Source organism: Canis lupus, chromosome 36 (genome assembly GCF_011100685.1).
Source record: "Canis lupus familiaris isolate Mischka breed German Shepherd chromosome 36, alternate assembly UU_Cfam_GSD_1.0, whole genome shotgun sequence".
In the NCBI taxonomy this organism is placed as follows: Eukaryota; Metazoa; Chordata; class Mammalia; order Carnivora; family Canidae; genus Canis; species Canis lupus.
The window spans coordinates 5,215,699-5,239,711 of record NC_049257.1 but is presented as its reverse complement, the minus strand read 5'-3'; the positions used below and the strand labels follow the sequence as shown (position 1 = coordinate 5,239,711).

At 47.3% G+C, this 24,013-nt stretch overlaps 1 protein-coding gene and 1 pseudogene across 1 annotated transcript in view; both read right to left on the bottom strand.

Moving 5' to 3' along the window:
• Positions 1-24,013, bottom strand: part of TANC1 (tetratricopeptide repeat, ankyrin repeat and coiled-coil containing 1) — a 223,726-nt gene that overhangs the window by 6,037 nt on the left and 193,676 nt on the right. Inside the window, exons 17-22 of the mRNA XM_038584592.1 lie at positions 23,456-23,692; positions 20,901-21,086; positions 18,321-18,399; positions 3,666-3,799; positions 1,549-1,672; positions 1,055-1,230 (exon numbers count right to left, since the gene is read on the bottom strand). Coding sequence (XP_038440520.1) covers positions 1,055-1,230; positions 1,549-1,672; positions 3,666-3,799; positions 18,321-18,399; positions 20,901-21,086; positions 23,456-23,692 — 936 coding nt within the window. The remainder of the gene's footprint in view (positions 1-1,054; positions 1,231-1,548; positions 1,673-3,665; positions 3,800-18,320; positions 18,400-20,900; positions 21,087-23,455; positions 23,693-24,013) is intronic.
• Positions 6,685-9,117, bottom strand: LOC100686442 (annotated as a pseudogene).

The window sequence follows — 24,013 nt, the reverse complement described above, 5'->3', positions numbered from 1 at the left end:
AGTATACTAACACTATTGAACTCTTAGAAATGGTTAAGATGGTAAATTTTATGTTGTGTTTATTAACCACAATTTAAAAAAAAAATTACACTAGAATGCTAAGCTCCTTCCCTGTTCCCTAATGCAGATACACTAGGACCTGGTAAGGTAATATATGCTGAAAAATAAAAGTATAGATATGTGAGGTTTAGTTACACAGCTGTTTTTGAAAATCGACATTAAGTAAGTACAATTTACACCGTCCAGGAAATTGAGACCATTTAAACCCAACATCACTGCCTTCTAAAAGCATCAAGGCTCAGATGTGCAGGGTGAGGACAACTTCTGCTCCAAGTTCCCCGGCTTCCAGCAATGCAGGATCTGTCTTCCCTGGCTAATCTGCACATGAAACATATTTAATTCTTCAAAAATGGTAACTCTCAAGGAGTCGAACATTCCTTTAACACCTGCTTGGAGCCTGGGATATGGAACCCGACAAAAGCATGGTTTCTGCACGGAAAGACATTTTATGGTTCTTAGCTTATTCACGTTTTGCCCCTTCTTATCTCAGACTCGGGCATGTGGCAAAGAGATAAACATAGCGTTCTGGGCATTTTATATTATTTCTAGACAATGCCACATCCATTTAAAAACAAGCCAGATAATTATTTCACTAGTAATTTCCTATATACATGGAAAAAGCGATTTTTAAATGCTCTGTACAGGAATCCTATTTAAATGGGTTCCTAGAAGAAAATAAAACTACATATGCATGTGTGTATACATAGTCAATTATGCATCTGCTGTAGACATAGTCTGTAATTGTGTATCTTGAAGGTTTTGAGAGTCTATTAAAATTTTATACTAACTAACTAACTTTATACTAAAGTTCTAGAACAGACTGCATGCCACACAATAAGAGAAAAAAATGAAAGCTACAACACAGCACGCTCATACACACTGACCACACTCAGACACGGCCTCACACACCCCCGGGAATGGTTGGACCCCCGACTTTCTCCGTGGCACAGGCCCGGCGCGCAGGTGGACAGCGCGACCACCCGCGGGTACCTACGGTCTCTGCGTCACCGTAGAAGGCGGCCAGGTCCAAGGGTGTGCGGCCATTCTTGTCTGTCTGGTCTATCTCGGCTCCCTCCTCAACCAGAAACCGGACCACCGCTCTGTGACCTTTCAGACAAGCCCAGCTTAAGGCCGAAAGACCTTCTTTGTCCAGAGAAGAAAGGGCAGCACCTGAAAAAACAGCCGGTTCACAGAACATGAAGTCGGTGCGACAAAGCCCAGAAGCAAACGGATTCACATCCACCAATCCCTGTGCGGACCCGCGGCAAGCAAGCCTAGGAACTCGGGCTGGCAAAGCGATCACCACTGTTGACGCTGAGTAATGGGTATGTACACTCACTACCTATTCTGGGTACTTGCCTGTAAATCAGAAAATGACCAACAAAGGGACTTTTCAAACTCGAATCAAAAAGTACGGTCATGGGTCTGGCAAAGCTCTTGGCTTTGTCCATCTGAAAGAAACCTCTGCAGGGGCTCCCATGCTGCTACCTTTGGAAAGGAGGAATTCCACGGTGCTCAAGTGTCCTTCACAAGCGGCCACCATGAGGGGCGTCCGGCCCTGCTTGTCACTTAGGCTCACATCACAGCCACGGTCCAAAAGCAATCTAACGATCTGAAAGAAACACTTGGAATTACAATCTCTCCGCTCCATTTCAGATCTTGTGCTCTCTACCAAGGGCAGATTTTTCTACACCTAAAAGTAGCAAAGGATTCTCTTCTTCAAATGCCTGAGTTGTGGGATTTGTAGGGCTTGTGAAATCTTTCCATTGTATTCCTTTGAATAGAATCTTCTTGCAAATATATATTCTTTTTCTGACCTGCCCAATTCATTACTACTTACCTATAAAACACACACACACAAGGCATAACCGGGCACGGAAAGGGGAGATCCTAAGCACAATCAGGCAGTGACCAGACAGCCGCAACGGGGCATATGGGATAAGTGAGCAGAAGGCAAGGAGGGGACAGAGGTCACGGCCCCGTGGTGGTGTAGCAGCTACACCCGGTAGGAGGCACAGGCTGCAGGAAAGCATTCACCCACCCCACACCCCCAAGCAATCTGCTTTTCTAAGCTTCAGGGCTTAGTGGATGGCTTGACCTTCACAGCAGGCAGTTTTTAGCAAAGCTTCCTGGAAGAGATTCCCAGCCTCAGAACTGCGCCTTCAACCAGTGCATGGTGAAAAGGCTGGCGAACAAAAACCAAAGAGCCAGAGAGGTGCCTCATACGACTACCTTCCCAGTGTGAGGGGCTTTATGTAGGGGGTGGGCCACAGTCTCCAGCCCTCTGGCGTGGTGTTTGGTACATGGCCTCAACAACTAAAGGTGGCATATTCCCATTGCTTTCTTGTTCTTGATACACTGACAAAAGCTTTCCAAACCTCGCCATGACTTAGGAATATTAAGACCAGGAGAGAGGACTAGCGAGGGCATCATATGGTGTGAGGGTCACAGGGAGCAGATGGCAGAAACCAAGCTCATGGAAATGGAACTGAAAAGCCAAAATCTTCATGGTGAGCGCTTGTAGCTCCTAACAATGGGACTAGCAAGAGGGAGTCACATGATTCCGTGATGTAAAATTGGGTCTAGAAAATTCTTCCTATGATAGATGTGTGGTAAGATCCATTTTTTGTTTGTAGCTTGTGTGGAACCTGATGCCAGGCATGGCGTAGAGTCCATGGCCACTGTTCACAAAATGAATGAATGCCTGAAGTCTCAAGGATCCCCTGCTCCCTTGAATTAAGGCAACAACAGGTAACTCCCTAGTAAAAGAAACCAGCCGGATGGGGTGCCTGGGTGGCTCAGTCGGTTAAGCATCCGACTCTTGGTTTGGCTCAGGTTGTGATCTCAGGGTCCTGGGATCGAGCCACACATTGGGCTCTGCACACAGCAGGGAGTCTGCTTGAGAGTCTCTGTCCCCCTCTGCCCCTTATGCTGCGCTCTAATAAATATGTCTAGAAGGGGAGAAAGAAACAAACAAACAAACCAGCTTGAATCACAGGGTTGGAGAAGAGAGAAAATGTTTTTTCTTTTTAAGATTTATTTGAGGGAGGAGGAGTGTCATGTACACATGAGGGCAGTGGGGGAGGGGCAGAGGGTGGGGGTGAGAGTCTCAAGCACAGAACCCAACATGAGGCTCAAATCCCATGACCTTGAGATCATGACCTAAGCTGAAACCCACTGGACACCTAAGCAATTGTACCACCAAGGTGTCCCCAAGGTTTCCTTTTCTAGAGAGCACAATAGACACCTCTTCCTCCCAGTACGCTGGACAAATGGGTCACACAATCACGACAACAGGTGTGTCACAGCAAGTCTTCTGTTACCATGACAGGGCCCGCCTGCTCCACTTCCCTCGCTGGGTACAAGGAAGCAGGTCTCGGCCTCCGCCGGCCCCCAGCCTTGCTCCCAGTTACCAGCCTACAACGGCGGGCTGTGCTTGCCTGTCAGACGTTTGTGGTTATGGAGCAGAACTGACGGCACAAGCAGAAGCCAAGTACAAGGAAAAGCCAGGGCTCAGAGGAGCCGCACTGGCCCCAGGGCAGATGGGCAATAGTGAACTCTATCCCACCCATCGTTTCCGAGGCCTTCCGGGGCCCACCCAGTACCTGCCAATGCCCCTGGCGTGCTGCACAGAACAGAGGTGGGACCCCTCTCCTGTTGGTCCGGGACACAGCGGCTCCGTGCTCCAGCAGCAGCTCGCACACCTCCAGCTTGCCTCTTCCGGCAGCGGCCGTCAGGGCTGGGGGAAGACCACAGGGAGGGGAGTCCATTAGTGTGGGGAGGCTAACAGTGGCCACAAATTCTCACATGATCCTCCCACGGACAGGGAGGCGGCTGTGCATCCTCTCCCACCTCTCTGAATCCGCCTAGGCTTTGTGACGGCTTTGACCAATAGAACACACAAGAAATGACGACATGCCAGCGTCTGGGCTAAGTCCTGAGACAGGCAACTTGTGCTTCTCCCCGGAACATTCATGCTTGGAACCCAGGCGCCACGGCAGGAGGCAGCCCAAGCAGCCCTGCGGTGATACACTCACGGGGAGGAGAACCTAGGCCCGGGTGTGGTTCGCAGTCCAGGTGAGCGCTGCGCAGCCAGCCAGCAGCCATCCGGCAAGCAGGTGTGCGCACCACCCTGGTAACGGATCCCCACACAATCTGGCTACACCAGGTAAAGCAGGTGAGCAGACGTGAGCCATGCCTGCCAAGCCCAGTAGATTCAGGAGCCACTATATTTTTGTTTTATTGTTTTATTTTGTTTTTTTGGTTGTTTTCTCCCCATGGTAAGAGAACCAGAATATAGCTCAACACACATGCATCGATCAGAATTATGATCCAGTCCAGCCTCTTCCCTTAAAGGCATAAATTTCAATCAACAAGATCCAGCAATTGCTGACGGAGTCAAGGGCATATCAAATCATTCCTGTCCTTATGGAGTTTGGAATCTCTGTAACCAGTCAAGATTCTGAATTAAGAATGTCAAGAAAGCAAGAAAAGTGGATCAGATTGTAGGGGGTCTTGAGTGCTCAGGGGAACAGCCCAGTGAGACTCTGAGCAGTGAGTGGCCCGCTGGTAGCAGCAGGTTCTGGGGAAGTCAGCCGAGGATAAAACAAAAACAGCATGGAAGGAAAGAGAATACTCGAACAGGTTCTCACGAGGCCCTCACATCAATGACTGTGCCTCCCCACTCCCCAGGTCGTGATGCTTGATGGGGCTGGTGGAAAGAGGGGTTGAGTTACAAGCGGGTCCTCTGCTATATGCTACTTGTGTCATCATCTAGGGGAAAGGACAGTCATACATTTTGGGGACAACCCCAGGCCAGGATGACAAGCTTCAGTGGAGAAAAGGACAGGAAGGGGCTCTGGTGGGACGGTGACACCATAGGAAGGAGCATGTACGATACTGATGAGGAGGGAGGGAGCGAGAGCGATGCTGTAGCTCTGTTCCTGCTGCCCGCCTGGGACAATTCTGTTTTTGTTTTTTAAAGATTGTATTGATTTATTCATGAGAGACACAGGGAGAGGGCAGAGGCCCAGGCAGAGGAGAAGCAGGCTCCCTGCAGGGAGCCCGACACGGGACTCGATCCCGGGAGCAGGACCTGAGCCGGAGGCAGACACTCAGCCTCTGAGCCACCAGGCGTCCCCAACCTCAGGGGCCCGCAGCGACTGGAGGACAAACAAAGGAGGGGACCCGCACACACAGGGCAGCCAGGCACACGACCAGCCGCCACGCAGGACGCCCTGCGAGGGACAGACCAGCGCCCGGGCGGCTGATGGGTCCGACGCAGACACTCCACGAGCTCCTGTCTGGCAAACAAGCTCCACGGTGTCGGTGCAGCTCAGCGGATCTTGGCAGCGCAGCACATCGGAAAGGACAGCCTGGCACTAAACCAGGCGCCCGGGAAGGCCGCAGCCGGAGCAGCTGGGCAGCAGAGGAGAGCGCCGCCGGGCGGGCCTGGCGTCGGGCTGGGTTCCCGGCTCTCCCCGCTCCCCCCTTACAACCGGAGGAGCCGAGCCTCCGTGAGCCACTTCTCTCTGAGAGGAGAGCGCACCCAGAAGCAGCTGCGAGAGGGCCACACGCAGTCCACCCGGCCGGAGCCGCCCCTCCCGCACACCAAGGCCTAGCGAGGCGCTCCCGCCTCCCAGGGCCGCAGACCCACAGCACCTGGGTCCCTTCTTCTACCCAGAGGGGGGATTTTTGCCCTCCTAGCTCAAAACCCGAGGCCAGAGGGCACCTCAGGCTCCAGCAGCCGCAGACCTGAGGACACCGCATTCAGAAACAAGCACGACTGTTCCACAGTCAGCTACACACTTGATCATCGGGCAAGACACGGCGCAGGAATGCCAGCTCTTCTGCTGGCAAGGCTGACCTCCGAGCTGACCCCAGACTAGCAAGGCTCGCTAGGAGAAAAGGGGAGGAAGGGAGGAGGCAGGGGCAGTGGGCGCCCTGGCAGGGAGGCAATGCCTGTCCTCTGCCCAATGGAATCTGGAGATGAAGGCAAAAAAAGACCTGGCATGAGACGGAGACTCTAAAATCAATGTGAACACATGGCACTTTCTAGGACTCAAATTGGGGACAATTTCGTTCACTCGCAAATTCCTTAACAAGATGGCATTTTTCTAATTAAATTCCCTCGAAAGCATCGATCATCTGACGATCCTGAATAAATGTACTCGGCAAAACTGTCCTGTTCTCAGAACAGGAGATTTGTCACAGCAGATGTTCATTTTAAGAGAACCCAACTGACTCTCAATGATAGGAACTTATTGAAAACATCAGATACGGTTCTTTGTAAAATGGATCATTTGCAGGCATCTTTGACATATTCACGTTCTGTGGGCAAAGGTCTCATTTATAAAAACTGTCAACTTGCCAGAACACAGTCATTCGGTAAACAGGGCTGTCTGTAACATTTTATGGCAGACCGGGCACAGGATGACCGGCCTGAGGGTTTGAACAATGGATGGTTACTGCCCTCCCCCCACCTCCGCCCACAAAGCTTTAGTCCCTAAATTTAGAGACTTTGAGAGAAGGGTGACAGGTCAGTGCACACAGAGGTTCCCACTTCCAGAAAGCAACCTTTTTTTTGTTTTCACTTAAAGGAATATAAAACTATTTATTGACCACTGTTTACCAGTATTTACAATAAAGTAAACAATATACAGTTGGATAACATCCTGACTACAAAGTTATTGTTTTTCCTGGTTTTTGCTTAACCAGTAATTCAAATACTGAGAAGATTGAGCCTATGTGTTAGGAATGAGTTGGGGTGAAGAAAAAACATGCAGGTCAAGAATTTGGGTTATAGAAGTCTGTCCACCCATTTATTCCAGCAGGTGCTAAATTGCCAACATTTCTAACCACCTGGTTATGATTAGGTTTCCATGAACGAAGTCTTAAGACACTCCACAAATCACAACCTTTTAGTCAATACAGCACAAGGATTTTTCAACTTCTTGAAAAGAAATAGTTCACTAGAAGGAACCTTTAAATGTCCATTTAACTAAGTTTTGCTTACCTAATTAAAGTACACCAAAACTTGTCTAGTTTTGCCCTTTGGGTGGGGAGGTTGATGGTAGTGATTAAAATTTTCCTTTCAGGGATCTTGCAAATAAACTTGCATTTATATGACTGTAACTAGAGATATGGATTCTGATATGGCTGCTTTTAAATTGTCCCATTTAAACTCTTTACATTATATTTAAATTGTCCAATTAATTACAAAACTTGAAAGGTTAAAGCTTCAGGAAAAATTTCAATGTAACTTTAAGTGATTTATCTCTTAAGTTGCTGAAAATGATAGCATCCCAGAAACATGGGCTTATCCATGGTTATAAAATGCTGCTTTTGTTTTGGTGAATGTTTCAAAAATAACGAAAAGAAAACCATTTATGTATGTACTTTTAAAAGTATACACACAAAAAGGCCCTAAATAAACAAAAAGCCCAGAATGGTCCTTAGGCATATAGGAGTGAAACACAAATTCTGACTGAGTAACAACTATGAAGATTTCCCCCAACATTTAGAAAAGGTGTTCTCTAATGCAGGGGGATAATATGCCATGGTCTCATATATTCTTTTCTGATAAAGGAAACGACTACAGAAAGCTTTTATTTGTTCAAAGTGACCAGTGCTATAGATGCAAAAAACCCCAACAACTCCCTCAATTCTACTTCAAACATATCAAACTTTTCATTAGAATGTTATTTCTTCACACTGATAAAGACCCAGATTTTATTTATAAATATATAAATATGTATATATTTATACATATATAATATATATATATTCCATATATATATACATACACACACACACACACACACACACACACACGAAGCAACGCAAACAATTACTGAGCCTCATCTTCTGGACAAGAATGCCAAGTTAGTCTCTCTTCATAAAACGCAATTACAATTTGAGGACACTTCCTATTTGCCTCTTTTGCCAGCCAAGTCTGCCTCATCTGAATCTTTCCATTTCATGAGAAACATGAATTCTCCACTGCCGTCTGTGGCACCAATTATTTATTCAGGATCAAGACCTCTGGCAAAGCCTCTTGGTTGATCAGCAGCATCTCTTTTCTTCTTTGATTTGCTATCATCAGATTTGCTGTCAGATAAAGATTTTCTTTTTGTACCATCTTTTTCTTTACTAGCTTTTTGAGAATTAAGAAGTGCAATTTAATTTTCTTCAGGTTCCCAAGTATTGTCAGCACCTGTAAACCCCTTCCACTTGAGGAAATACTCCACCTTCCCATTCACTACACGGCGGTCCAGTACTTTTGCCACCACAAATTGTTCAGGCTCCGCCTCTTCTACTCTCTCCATCCTGTTTCTTTCTCATTTTTTGCATTTTTTGCAATGTAGTTTTTTTGGAGGCCATTTTTTTATTGCAGATTTGAAAAGCTACCATTCACCGCCTCAGAGCTGCTCGGGATCCTGGGTCTGCGGCGTCTCCACAACCTTCTCGTACATTCGTTACCCACGGGGTGCTCACGGGATGCCCATGCCGCCCCCCCGGGCCAGAGCACGAGAGCACAGTGGGCTGTACCTGCAGAGGGGCAGTGCTGCCGCCGAGCCGGCTGAGAGCAGATGTGGACCAAGTGGCTGGTACACTTACGTTTATTGGTGCACTTGATTTACTGATATATTGGCTTTTCTACCTTTTATAGAAATGGGGCTAAGAGTAAAAAGATGAAAAGTGCCAACATTAGTTAAGAGACAGCAAGATTCTCATAAATGCCCTCTAGTTGCAACCAAGATGGAAACCATGGGATGCGCCAGAGGCAGCCTGACCCTCAACTGGAGGCTCACTGGACAAGCCCCACTCAACTGTAAAGGAGGAGAACGCAAGTAGAGCGCGCACGGGAAATGCTGGAAAACGCTCAGCTATTTTATCTGAAAGATAAACTGTGATTAGGAACTTTAGGATTCCTTAAAAACTTTTTGAGAATGGCAGCCCCTTTCCCTTGTTTCCCAACAACTGACCAGTTATGATATTATGAGGGGGCCTGCCCCGCGTCCCCCCACCCCCTGCATTTGGCCTCGCTGTCCTCGGAGTCTGGGCTGTGGACAGGCTGGCCCCACGTCCTCTGCCTGCATGAAAGCGGCACTGCCTCAAACAAGAGCTGGGCAATGCCCCTTCCTCCACTTTCTAGGAATGCAGCTAAGATTTATGAAAGTCAAATCTCCCGGCCCTGCTTTTTGTCAGGCATTTGCTTCCATCATTGAGGAGGAGGGAGGGCTTCTGTTCAGAGAACAACTCCCCGGCAGCTATAAATTCTTCATCTCGGGATCCCTGCGTGGCGCAGCGGTTTGGCGCCTGCCTTTGGCCCAGGGCGCGATCCTGGAGACCCGGGATCGAATCCCACGTCGGGCTCCCGGTGCATGGAGCCTGCTTCTCTCTCTGCCTGTGTCTCTGCCTCTCTCTCTCTCTCTCTCTCTCTGAGTGTGACTATCGTAAATAAAAAAAAAAAAAAAAAAAAAAAAAAATTAAATTCTTCATCTCCACAGAGACCAGGTGGTTATTTGATCTAATCCTCAACAAGGTAAAGGGTAAAATGAAACATGATAAAGATTACTCTTACTGAAAAATATCACTGCATTGGGAGACGAAGCCCTGCCAAGCTTCTGGCACCCCCAGTCTTGAACAAAGCCCTGCCGGGTGGGCTCGGCAGCCAGCACTGGCCAAACGCTCCAGCGGCCTCGTAAGTCGTTGCTGGGAACACCATCCTGGTCCTGCCCCTGCCCTAGTGTTCTCTGCCTGCCAGAAGTCCCCCCGGAGGGCCTGTGGCAGCTGGGGTGGAGGGGAGGGCATCTGTGTTACCAGGCAACAGGTGGCAACTGAGCATCACACATACCACTGCCGCCCCAGCACATGGTCCCGGCTCGCAGTGAGCTACCTATGGAGGTTAAAACAAGGCAGAAAGCAAATCTGAGGAGCCGAGATGCTCTTGACATGTCACAAGTTCTGTATAAACACACTGCTGGTCCCCATGCGAGGACTATCAGGAACCTCAAGTGCCAAGGAATTCAATTAAGGAAACAAAATGTACAATCACCATGAAACAGGACTTCACATGTAACCGAAATCCATTTCCATCCCTCATACCTGCAAAATAATTGCAAAGTAACTAAGATTCTATCACTTAAACATTCATTTCAATAATCTATCAAGACCCAAAGTACAACTAAGTGACATTAAATATTAACAATCAATTTCTCACAACCTTGGCGGCATATTGCATCTCTGAACACTTATAACTGCCGAGCTCTGGCTAAAATACTGTGGGTGAGAGTTTTTATTTCATCTTGACAATAATCCTTTGAATTAGAGGACTGTTAGGTCCATTTTATTAAGGTGAAGGAACCAGAGCCAATCAGTATTGGTCAGGAATTAAGCCCAAACAGTTGAATGAACCTGGGTCCACACTTTCAAACTAGGAAGACGCTGACATATTTTAATTTCATACAATGACGCCGATAAAATGCTTCCTACACTGACACTTCATGGCCCTTCTAAATTCATAAATTCATTTAATACACAACATAATTTTTTAAATTTTATTTATTCATGAGAGACAGAGAGAGAAGCAGAGACACAGGCAGAGGGAGAAGCAAGCTCCATGCAGGAAGCCCGACGTGGGACTCGATTCCAGGTCTCCAGGACCAGGCCCTGGGCTGAAGGCGGCGCTAAACCGCTGAGCCACCCAGGCTGCCCTATACAACATAATTTTACGGAGTATCACTCATCCTAATTTTACAGAGAAGGAAAATAAGGCTCAGAGAAGTTCAACAGCTTGCCGAGGTCACACAGCCAGTGGGAGGCTAACCGCTAACTCCAATGCTGCTGCCTCCAGGAAGTCTCCTTTAAAAATATCCAATTAATCAAACAGACCATGAATGCTATGAATGTTGTTGTAGAGCAAGAGTGCCAGAAAGCACTTTTCTTCTCAGGAAGAATTGTTAAGCTTTCTCCCACAGACAATAAGAATAATCTACAATGACTGTGTTCCTTCCAAACTCTGGTCACATGGCATCCTAAGGCCAAAACAGCTCGATCTAGTAAACATTCAGGAATCCCGTGCTGTTCCCCTTGTCCTATTCCTGACTTTAGTTTTTTCTATTCTTTCATGTATTATTTCAAATAACCCTCTTCAAATCCTTTGAGGAATAATGGGGACTATAAATAACAAATTCAATTTAAGAACAATTTCCTAAAACATGGACAACATAAATCACATTTCATACAGACTTTGTTCTAAAAAATCTATCAGACGAACACAGCTTTTAACAGCTGTCACTTCTAAAGTATGCAGAGAATGCTCACATTTTGTGATAGATCCTCTTACACACCAAATTATTTCAGGCATGTATAATGTGTGGTTCTTCTCTCCTTAACGGGCTGGGAATGCAGGGAGGACAGTTATGTGCAGGACTCCATGCAGGGAGTCAGGGTTAAAGGGGGCATTTCCACAGAATCTTTTTTTTTTCTCTCCTAAAGATTTTATTAAAAAAAAAAAAAGATTGTATTTTTTATTTGAGACAGAGAGTGACAGAAAGCATGAGCTAGGGGAGGAGCAGAGGGAGACGGAGAAGCAGGCCCCTTGCTGAGCAGGGAGTCCTACTGGGGGCTCCATCCTAGGGCCCTGGGATCAGGACCTGAGCCGAAATCAAGAGCTGGACACTTAAACCGACAACCACCCAGGCGCCCCTCCACAGAAACATTCTATACAAGTTCACGTTCAGCCTAGAAGGAAAGAAGGAAGGAAGGATTCAAGTATTCCAGTAAGAATTTGAAAGAAACAGGGGCGCCTGGGTGGCTCAGCAGTTGAGCATCTGCCTTCAGCTCAGGGCATGATCCCTGGTCCTGGGATCAAGTCCCATATCGGGCTCCCTGTATGGAGCCTGCTTCTCCCTCTACCTCTCTATCTCTCTCTCTCCCTCTCCCTCTGTCTCTCATGAATAAATAAATAAAATCTTATAAAAAAAAAGAATTTGAAAGAAACAACTATGATTTTTCTGTGGAAGTGCACATGAACCAAGGATAGTCCTTCTAGGAGTGAAAGAACAAGCAACAGTGTAGGTGAAGATGCTGTAAGCTACCTGAATGCAGATGAGTACAAGTTTTAATGCTGAAAGCAGGATTTTTTGTTTTTATAGAACAGTTTGGAACTACTCACAAGAAGGGTGGACTCCACACCCAGCAAAAGCAACATTTTGCAAGTGGTGAACAGAATTCCGGCAAGTGGTCAAGCTACCAGTTCATTTGCACCTGAGATACACTCTGTGGGCTTTCATCATGGCCCAGGCCTTCCCCCCACCTGCGGGCACACCCAGGTCAGCTGATTTCTGTGTCCTGTCAGTAGAGAGGAATGGCTCTCCACAGCACGCTCATGCCAGGGGAAACCTTCTGCTAGAGCCAGAAGATGACAGGGTAGAGACAAACTCGCCCCCTTAGTTCTTACCCTAAATCTCTCTCTACTTTAGGGTGACCTTCATGTCCACTTCCTTCCTGCCAGAGCCTGGGCTGGCCTCTCCTCCAGTGTCCTACATTACCCTGCTTTGTCCTTCCCCTTACAGGATCCTAGGTCATCCCACCCACCTCCTCGCCTATACCATCCAGGATCCTGGATTACCACCCTCATCCTGGGCTATCCCCTCCCCGCACCCACTAGGGTCCTGGGTTACCCCTCTGTCATGCTTTTAGGCCAAAAACAATCAAGAATTTCTATCTTTGTTTGGACTGACAAAATCTGAATTTCCACTAATCTTATGCACTTCCTTAAACACTAGGAGAAAGGAATGCCTTGACAAGGATTTTCCCAGCAACAGCCCTGGTAGGAGTCTCAGGATCTCCAAAAATGGACTCTTGTAGGCGTACAACAGCAAGTCACTTCACTTTTCTCGACAGGATACATTTAGAAAAAGTCCTTGGCACTAATTCTCCACATGCCCCAATAAGCAATGGACAAACGCTTTTCCTTCCAGTCTCTCAGCTGAAAACCTGCTCTGAGATGTCCATACATACGCAAATGCCAAAAATCAACCAAGTTTAAATTTACTCTAAATTGGTACCAAGTAATAAGCCCTCCTCTCCCTAAAAAAAATGTCAAGTAAAATTTGAATGAACAAAAGGTAATTTTTTAAACCAACAATAAGGCGTCCTGTTCCCTGGGGTGTATGCACCTTATTTGGGGGCAGCCTTGAGTATAAGCTCAGCTGTCCATGGCCTGGGGCCACCGGTGATTCAGAGCTCAAGGTCACCCCACCTCCGGGAGGGTGGGCAGAGCCACAGAGCGGGAAATTAAAGCAGTTCCAGGGAGACAAGAGGGAAACTTGGAAAACATCGATGATGCAGTACAACTCATTACCCAGCTTCATGGTCCAGTAAGGGAAACAGGTGTGAGTAGCCCCTCCCCCTAAGCACACACCTCCTCCCCAGCCCCCGCAGCTGACAGGGCTAGACTTGTGATTCAGGGTCCAGAGGCAGCCAGGCCCTACCCAGAATTCTGTCCAGAATTAAGAGAATAGGGAGCTGTGATTAGTACACATCCTGAACTGAACTGCCCCAACCTGCCAGGATAAAGGAGGGCCATGGAGCTGAATAATCTACTCCACGTACAGTGGAGGAGAGTCACGTCTTAGAAAGAAAGGCAAATAAGGGGTTTTTAACAGTTTTGGCATTAAAAAGCCATAGTGTTTATAATGACTAAACTTCTTTAGAAAGTATTTACCAACTAAAGTATTTCACCAACTGAAACAGCAAGAGCAACAACACTTAAGATTTTATTTGAGAGAGGGATTAAATGAGAGAGAGAGAGATGAGGATGTGTGCAAGAGAGACAATGCAAGAGGGAGCACAAGCAAGGGAAGGGCAGAGGGAGAAGCAGAGCAGGGAGCCTGATGTAAGACTCCACCCCAGGACTCCAGGATCATGACCTGAGCCAAAGGTAGATCCTTAACCCAGTGAACCGCCCAGGTGCCCCGAGACAGCACTTTACAGGAAGGATTTCAGCCAGACTTCTTACTTCGCATGACAGGGCATCCCCTTGAAGAAATTAGGGGAGGGGAGCCCGAGGAGCAGTCAGCTGACAGGCACAACAGCATCCTTTCTGGGCATGAAGCCCAAGGCCTCAGCGAGAAAGCTGTAGGAAGGATTTCTGAGGGAACACCGATGAGAGCACCCAGCACCCTGGGTGAGCAGTCAAGCTGGCGGTACAAGGAGGAAGTCGCCACAGACACCATGGTGGGCTGGCGTGGGCCATTCTGTGTCTCAGCTATGCCCACACCATGTCTGGTAGCTAACAGCTGTGCTCCCAAAGATGCAAGCCAGCACCCAACTATGACCTCAGCACACGTGCAGCACGGTGACTGGGACCAGAGCTTCTAAGCCAGCCTGGAATCCAGCAGGACATGACCTGTGCGATGAGAGCCACAAAGAAACTGCAAGATCAGGGCCTTATGAGCAATAGACTCCTTACCTCTCCCACCCCAACAACAAAATTTCTCCCAAGTTATTCTGCAAGGTTACTGTCCCCTACCCTAAAAACTCTTTGCTTTTGCTTTCCTTAAACTCACTTGTTCACTCAGCTGACACCCAAGTGACAAGCACCAGACTAGACTGGTGGCTAGTGGCTCCCAGGCTGGGGAGCAGAGTATATTTCCAACATCACAGAAAGTTCTGTTGGGCGACACTGGAATAAATAGTCGCCGTTCACATAGGTGAGCACAAGAGACAGGGAAATGTCTGCCCTCTTAAAGCCCACAACTGGGACGCCTGGGTGGCTCAGTGGTGGAGTGTCTGCCTTTGGCTCAGGTCTCGATCCCGGAGTCCTGGGATCAAGTCCCACATCGGGCTCCCTGCATGCAGCCTGCTTCTCTTTCTGCCTGTGTGTCTGCCTCTCTGTGTCTCTCATGAATAAAGATCTTAAAAAAAAAAAAAGAAAAAGACCCACAATTTGGGGCAAACAACGTTTGATGTTGATAAACAACATCAACAATCAAATTTATAAATAACTGCAAAGTGAACCAAAGGAATCAGGGGTGGAGATGGCTCTGCTTCCAAGACAGGCACATTTGCACATAAAATGACAAAGGCTGAAATAGAAGGGCCTCTGTTTCCCTACAAAGAACATGAAATTCTGACCCAAAACCCAGACAGCAGGCTCATGGGCTTGAGAGTTGCCTGCAAACTTGGAAACACAGCTCCTCTGACAATTCGCAATAGTATGAGGTCACCAGTGAGGCATCTCTGATCACTTGAGTGGGCTAATTCACAACAAACACAGATACGGAAACCGTAATTCAGTTAGGTTGGGACTTCGTGGGAGCCAGCAATTACTTGTCTTGGCTGAGGAATCCCTGAAACAGAGAGAACACAAGCATCTGATGGGCTCGTATCACGTTCCAGGCTGCCCAGGAAGCTCGGGCCTGAGGATGTCTGGCCACGTTCGTGGACATCACAGAGCGGAGGCTGGGCAGGGCTGTGGGTGGAGGGCGCACCCCAGAGGCTCCCTCAGGGGCTCCGTGTTTTCTGACGGGTCCCCACCACCTCTCCACCTGAGGCAGGCGCTAAAGAGCCACCAGACTCAGAGCAGGTTTTCAAGGGCCGGACGCTAAACATCAACCAGATGCTGGTGAAAGGGAAACGTACGTAAATTCAGCCTTCTGTTCTTAAATCCAGGAGACCTACCCTGTAGGTTTTCTAAAAGCTGCAAGTTTGCTGCAATAAACCCCCAAATTAAACACTGTCACTATTTTAGATGAACATCTTTAAAATCTATTATACTTTCTTGTCTCTCTCAACCTAAGATAGGAACCGTCCCCTTTTGTGGTAACATTTGATGATGCCAGGTCATCAGCAGGGAGACACTCAGGCACAGAAGGCACGTGACTGTCCCTACTCCCACCTGCCCCGCGAGGACCGGCCTGAGTGACCAGGGACCTCCACAGGTCTACTGGTCCCTGGCTTCCTCCTCTCTGGCTGTCAGCTGTCATCACCTCCCATGGATGACCTGTGGCTTCTAATCAGCAACAGGCATGGAAACGACCCTTGTGCAAAACAAAGGAGATATGCAGGGCCTCTCCTGCCAGAAAAGTGGAGGAAGATTTTGTGCACAGATTTAGCTCCCCCACTTCTGGAATGCAGCTGAGAGAAGAGAAGGGCAGGTAGCTGCCATCTGGAAGCAGGGCGGCATCTTTGCAGGGAGACAGGAGGGGAAGGTGAACCAAACACAGACCAAGGAGACCCTGCCTGGTTGTCCCAGCAGCGGGTATTTTAAAGCCAAGCAGTTCATAGCTAAATGTCTACTGAACAGACCTGTATTAACTTCTACAAAGGTTCAAAAAGAAATACCAAACTGTGTTACTCTTTTTGAACCTTTGCCCTCTTCCCACCCCCCCCCGACAGGATCACTGAGGGGATCCTACCCTGAAGCTGTGTCTGGAGACAGACAAGAGCCATTCTAGACTGCTTTAGATGCAAAGCACCATTGACAACGCTCAGGAATGAGGACCAGACAAAACCAGGAAACAAAGCTATTGCTTTTACTTCCAAGAGTCCTCAGCAAACAGAAACAGTGCCCGCAGTGGGGCAGTCCACACGGGGACCCAGACCTCCTGGCTCAGCACGAAGTAGAGCCATGCACTCACCTGGCATGTGCCACACTGCCTGCCGTCCACAACACAGTATGGAAGTGGATGGACACTTTTGCAAAACTATGGAGCAACCTGGGCTATTTAAACGAGTGGAGGAAAGGCTCCATGGAATCAAGGGCTCTACTTAAATCCATACGCATTTCACCCAAGAATAATCAGATACCACTTGGGGTCCTGCCCTCTTCCCAGAATCAGAGCCCAAACCACCTCTCCCCCAGGTACCACAAACTAGCTTTGAAGCCACACAGGCGGTAGCAGCCCCAGAGCATCAGGAGGCTCTGAAGAGCAGGCCTGTACTCCCTGCTGGGAAACCAAGGTTTTTCCCAAGTGTGACTTAGCTGGTCAACTCTACACGTTATCATCTGGCTTGTTAATAATTGAGAGGCATTTTGAAATACTTCTGCACAGGTAAGAAACTGAAGTTATACCCAAGTATACCCTGTTTTACTGTACTTGCTTGTGCACTTCACAGATACTGTGTTTTTTACAAATTGAAAGTTTGTGGCAACTTTGCTCAGAGACTATTGTTGTCCAATAGCCGTTGCTTACTTTGTGTCTTTGTGTAACATTTTGGTAATTCTTGAAATATTTAAATTTTTTATTATTATATTTGTTATGGTGATCTGTGATCAGTGATTGTGACTCACTGAAAGCTTAGCTGATAGTTTCTTTTGTTTGCAAAATGTATTTTTTAATTGAGGTATATATATATTTTAAAGACATAATGCTACTACCCACTTAGTAGGTTACAGTAGAGTGTGAAACATTTATAAATAGCCTGGGAAACCCAAAACTTCATTTTGACTCACTTTAGTGTATTATTTGCCTTATTGTGGTGGTCTGGAGCTGAAGCCACAACCTCTCTGAGGTATACCTGTACACTATGGAGACACACAGGACACATCCTGGAAATGCCTTTTAACACTCTTGGTTATACCTATGAAACAACAACTCGTAACCTGAAGTCTTCTATTTTGAATCCTAATTCAGTCATATGGAAAATTTCAAAGCAGTATTGTCTGTATTAAGCTGACAAGTAACCAACTCAGATCTTCATTCCAATGTACTCACCTCAGGCTTCCCTCCCACACCACAGTTAAGCACCCACGCAGCACACCAGTGAAAAGGGATTTGGCAGCTTGTATTCAGGGTCTTCAGTGGGCCCCATACGCTTGGGGTCCCACTCTCACTCTCCAAGGCCAGCTGAAGCCTCCCATGCCCAACACCTTTGTTTCATGTGAATACGAGGCTGGGAGTTCCCGCCCTGCTCAGACTGCGTTATTCATAGAAGACCAGACCGGTTAGGATATGGAAGAGTCCACAAAGCAGAAACTACCATCTTATTTAGGTATTTCTCGCTGAGATTTCGTCAGATGTTTCAGGAACTGCTGGTGTAATTCAAAAATGATTTTATGTGCTTTGAGGAAAGTTTTTACTACTCATCTGGGAAGTTTTAAAAGCTGTAAACTTCAAACGCCTTTTGATAAAATAACAATCGGACTACATGCACCCCAAGTCATTTTTTAAGACAATTTAGGCCAAAATGGAGGCTAAAACATCAAGAAAGCTGGCCCACACTATAAGCAGGGGAATCATAATTACCTGTTTCTCCCCACAGCGCGTCAGTGCCATTGACATCTATTTCGTGTTCCTTCTCCAGCCCCAGCAAGCACTGGACCACCTGTCAGGAGTGGCAAGGTGACTTAATGAGTTCTCAGAGCCATATGTGCTTATTATATCCCACGTACCAAAGGAGAAAGGGTGTTGTTTTTGTAACCATGATTATCTCACACCGCACAAGGAGACAAAATATAATGAAAACTGTTTTCAAGCATAATTCATATGCTATTCACATTTTCACTTTGAGAAGAATTAAAAAGAAAAAAAAAACCCTCAGTGAATTTCAGCAACATTGTTCGGGATTACTAGGTACTCGGAATTCTAATGAATTCCACCATGACCCAAATATGCCAGCCTAATCAACAAAGGACGCGGGAGATCATACAAAGAGCAATTTCTGCATAAAGCACAAGATGGTGAATCCATTTTTTTCACAAAGAAAACAAAGCAATAATACAGCTTTTCAATAAAATAAAATAAATGTTGCCCAGATGATTTTTCTACTGACAACATTCTTCTCTTCCCTAGTTCTTTCTTTCTCCCTCGTCAGAAAGAGCTTCAGGTCACAGTATGGAGGCAGGAGTGTGGGCTCATGGGGAAAGGGCATCACAGGAGCCTCGGGCCAGTGCGCACCCTGTGCCACAGCACCAAAGGAGAGCACTGTCGTGTTCCATGCCCTTTGTGGTAGGCTGCATAACGGCCCCAAATATGTCCACACCCTCATCCTGGATCTGTGACGCTTACCTTATAGGACAAGAGGGAATCTGCAGATGTGATTATGAATCTTGAGAGGCTTCTCCTGAATCTCCTATACATCTGACAAAATCACACTCCTCAAGAGAGACCAGGAGGAACCAAGGTCAGAGGAAGGAGATGGGATGACGGAGGTATAGGTTAAAGGGACATACATTAAATGCAGAAGAAGGGGCCACTAGCTAAGGAATACAAGGCTTCTAGAAGCGCTAAAGAAGCAAGGAAAGTTCTCCTCTAGATCCTCCAGAAGGAACACTGGCTTCCTGACACCTGAATTTCAGCCTTCTGACCTCAGAACTGTAAGAGAATGGGTGTGCATTATTTGAAGCCACTGGGGTTTGTGGTCACTTGTTACCACCACATGAGCGCACAAATACACCCTCCAAGTCTTCTGGAGAACAAGCCCTGCCCTCTTCCAGGAGATGGTTACTGGCCCCACGGAGGCTGCTTCTACACAGCCTTTCTCCCAGCTGGCTTTGGAACAAGCTGAGTATAACACGAGTGGAGACAAATGTCACATCTATATGTGGCATTTGCTGTCCTCCCGATGAGGGTTTTTCATACTCTGTGTTCCCACACAGATTTAGGGAGCACTTTAAAAAAGAAAAAACATTTTCAATTGCTGATTTGGGTATTTAACATGCTCTCTTGTGCATCTACGTATATGGGTATTTAAAAAACACATTTATAGCTTTATTTTAAAGGAATAATAATAAACCCATTACCTAGCAACATTTAAACTATTGCTATGCAATATGCATTTTTTAAATGAAGTTACTACTTTTTCCAAAACTAAGATATGTAGGTAAGCTGGCTGGCATTGTTTCATATTTTTGTAAGTCTCTTTTACATCAGCCTTAAGGGAAGACTGCTATATTCTCCTTTATTTCTGCACTTGTTGCAATATATAGTGTTGGCTTAAATACTGTATATGTGTACCTTTAATGTTTTAAATGCCAAAATTAAGCCAGCTTTCAATGCGTCCGTGTGCATGCACAGGTGTGCACATGGGTGTGTGCGCGCCCACATCCGTGTGTCTGCCCTTGTGTCTTAAGTGCCAGTCAGCCAGCTAGCTAGCTGGCTTTGCACCCAAATTCGCGATAAATCATTGTGGGTAGAACCTTAATACTGGCAACTCTAATTGCTTGAGCATAATCCAGAATGAGAAACAGGTGGAAGAGAACAGGTAAAATGTTATTAGATCCCCAGACACAGGGGTCAGGAGATGACAATTAAATCCTCAAAACTCAGAAGTTCCAGCACCTACCAAAAATAAGTGTTCTGTTTAACTACTACATGAGGCTTTCCTTCGGTGCGGGAACTGTGAATGACAAGCATTCTTACATGCTACCAGAACTTTGAAGTCCTATTTTTAAAAATGCTTCAAATACTCAAGAACAATTTTAGAACTAGTATTCCATGTGATTATTTTTTAAAGATCACAAGGACAAAAGAATGAATCAAACAGAAAAAAGTGGAAGACAGCCACACTGGAGGGTAAATGTAGGACAGAAGAGGAACTGGGATCCTGGCAAGAGCAGGCAAAGAACATTAGGAGGCCCCCCCACCCTCATGCGTGAGCGTGCACACGCACCGAGGCCCTGGCATCCGAGCTCCCTCCGGGAAGGGTGGCACACCAACAGAAGGTCTCGACACACAGTCACACTAACTGCTTTTTCCTGAAATCCTCATTTTCTTTCATTCCTTATGTGCATCACAGGCTGGCAACTAAGGTGACCGGAAGCAATGCCAGACCCACCGAGCTATGGCTTTCAATTCCACCAGGAGGGACCTCGTGGCGCAACTCACCGAGCTGTGGCCCATGCTGGCGGCCGCCGTCAGTGCCTGCTGCAGGGCCTGGCTCTTCCTCAGCGCACCCGGCTGCGGAGGGCCTGCTGACCACTCACAGGTCAGCAGGTACCGGAGGATGTCGACGTGCCCCCTCAGTGCGCTGTGCACCAGCGCACACTGGCCTTTCTTATCCAAGTGGTCCACCTGGCAGGCAGGTAAAGGTCAGGGTTTAGTATCACCCCTCCATGGAGAAGCCGGGTGCACCCCAAATGAAATGCACAAACCCCAGCCCACTGCAGATGCTTGTGGGGTTCTCCTTCTGATGCAACTTGCTCTAGAGCACTGAATCTCCATTTGAATGACTTCCTTGTAGTAAATGGACCCCAGGCCACTGGGACCCTGTGTAGATCTACACAGGGCACCCTCAATTCTTGTCTCTCCAGCAAATGACTTAGAGCTCCAAGTTCTCCGGAAGACATGGGCGAGGACACAGATCAAAATCTCAGCCAAAAACCTCTGCTTCCCAACGTTGGTTGCATGAGCAAGCAGTCTCTAATTAAATCTGCTGTGGCAAGCTAGGATTTGGGGGAATAAAGCAGTTCCCACTGAACCGGGGGAACCAGCAGTTCCCACTGAACCGGGGGAACCAGCAAAGGCAGGGATCTGGAAACTCTAGCTATGAACAAGGAAGAGCAGGGAGGGACCCTAAGGGCTATCTAATTGGGGAGGGAGGCCACACACAGGCAGATGACCTGGGATATGTTAGCACAAGACTTGGGGCCTCAAAGCCAGGAAGGCCAGCTAGCCACAGTTAGTGTCTAAGTGCTGCTTACCTCCTACGGGTCCAAGAGGCAGCAGAGGATGTGTCATTCCCTGTCTAATCCCAGGAATACTGGACTGGAAGAGGAACCCAGAGTCCATCCTCACCCACTTGCAAATTCTGGAGATGCTCTGCACCCCCACCCAAAAGTTTTGCAGGAGCCACCTACATGACACCCAGCCTCCTCCCACAGAGCTTTCAGCTGCAATGGGAGAGGGCCTGCCAGCCTTGAATAAAGCTCAGCCATAAAGGGATTATAAGGGAAAGGAGGGAAACTGAGTGGGGAAAAATTAGGAAGACAAACCGAGAGACTCCTAACTGGGAAACAAAGGGTTGCGGAAGGTGAGGTGGGTAGGGGGTTGGGGTAACTGCGCATTAAGGAGGGCACTTAAGGGCGCCTGGGTGGCTCAGTGGTTGAGCATCTGCCTTTGGCTCAGGTCATGATCCCAGGTCTTAGGAGTCCCGCATCGGGTTCTCTACATGGAGCCTGCATCACCCTCTACCTGTGTCTGCCTCTCTCTCTGTGTCTCTCTCAAATAAAGGAAATCTTAAAACAAAAAAATTTTTTTTAAAAAAGGGCACTTGATGGGACGAGCATTGTGTTATATACTATATGTTGGCAAACTGAATTTAAATGGAAAACATTTTTAAAATCTTAAAAAAAAAAAAAAAAGCTAAGCCACAATTTAGATGGGAGTAATGAAGGCACGAATGCACTCACTGGGAAGGCTTAATTGCAACACTCTCCTTCTGTGAGCTAAAGTTCATTCGTCCCAAATGTTGTGTTTTTGAGGGAAAAGCAAAAAGACTCCCATAGTTGCAATTCTAATTAATGTCTTTTTGTTGAAATATCCTAAATTAATGAAAAAGACATAGGATAAAGGATAAGACATAGGATAAAGATAAATATCGTAATTAATGATAAAGACAAACACCAGCAATTTATTTCTATTGTTTTTCAAAAGCACATCCCCTCTCTTCCAATGAAATGCTTATAGCAAACCTGAAGAGTTTACCACGAGCTGGGTACTGTTCTCATTTAATCTCTTAACCTTACTGGTCCTACAGGAACTTGTTTAATGACACAGTTAGATTTATTTAGCGCTCGGTCACACAGCTGCCCTGTGCTAGAGACCGTCGTCCTGCTCATTTTACAGAGGAGGAGCCTGAGGCACACAGGCTCCGAGCTGCGCCTACACCCTGGGGCAGGGAGAAGGGAGGACTCTGGGCTGTCCAGCTCCCGCAGGCCGGAGCTCCAGCACGCCCAAGCACACGGCTTCTGAGAGCCACAGAGTTCACTGTATTAAGAGACATGAAATGAAATGGAATAGGCTGAAGAGAGGAAAGAACATGAAACACCTAAAATCTTTTCAACCAATCCAGCGCCGTGTTAAAATCTGTGGCTGAGCTCTAGGTCACCCTTTCCAGGCTTTTGAAAGGATGACCCCCACTCCCGCCGCCTGTGGCCAGGGGTGTCCTTGGTGGTCTGCTTCCCCTTGGGCAGTACAAGCAGAGTTAAGAGCTTATGAGCAAAACACATGACCCCCTCTCGCCCCAAGGCTGCACCGAGCACCAGCATCAGGCAATGGCTGGCACACGCAGCTCACCCTTTCTGCTGATGTGGCAATTTCTACTTGTTGCAATTTGACAAAGTAGAGAGGCTGGCCCCCTGATGGATAATTCTGGCAAGGCCAAGACGATCTCCCCCCACCCACCCCTGTTCCCCACTCACTAGGGAATGCCACTGGCTTACCCTGGCCCCCTTCTTGGCCAGCAGACACACTAGCTTCATATGGCCAGCTGCTGCAGCATAGCAGAGGGCGGTCATGCCATTCTCGGACATTCCCTCTAGGCAGGCGCCGAATTCCAGGAGCAGAGTGACCACTTCCTCATGGCCGAGGTGAGACTGGACGCACAGGATCGGGGCATTATTTAACACTTCCGTCCTGTAGTTCACGTTGGCCCCTCCCAAAATCAGGAGACGGCTCACCTGTTGGATGATGTCCCCCCAACAAGATTAATTTCTCACGTCAACATCAGTCACAACAGCATTTGTGGAGAGAGAGAGACGGCATCCTTACTTTAGACCAGGGGTTCTCAAACTAGAGTGTGCAACAGTACGGCCTGGGAAGGTACTGATGACGCATATTCCTGGTGGTGGAAATCTAAAATGGTAGCTGCTGGCGGAGCTTCCTCAAGATCTAGCAATCCTGCCTCTGGGAATATATATCCAATGGAAACGAAATCAGGATCTCAAAGAGATCTCTACACCCTCATGTTCATGGCAGCACTATTCACAACAGCCAAGAGG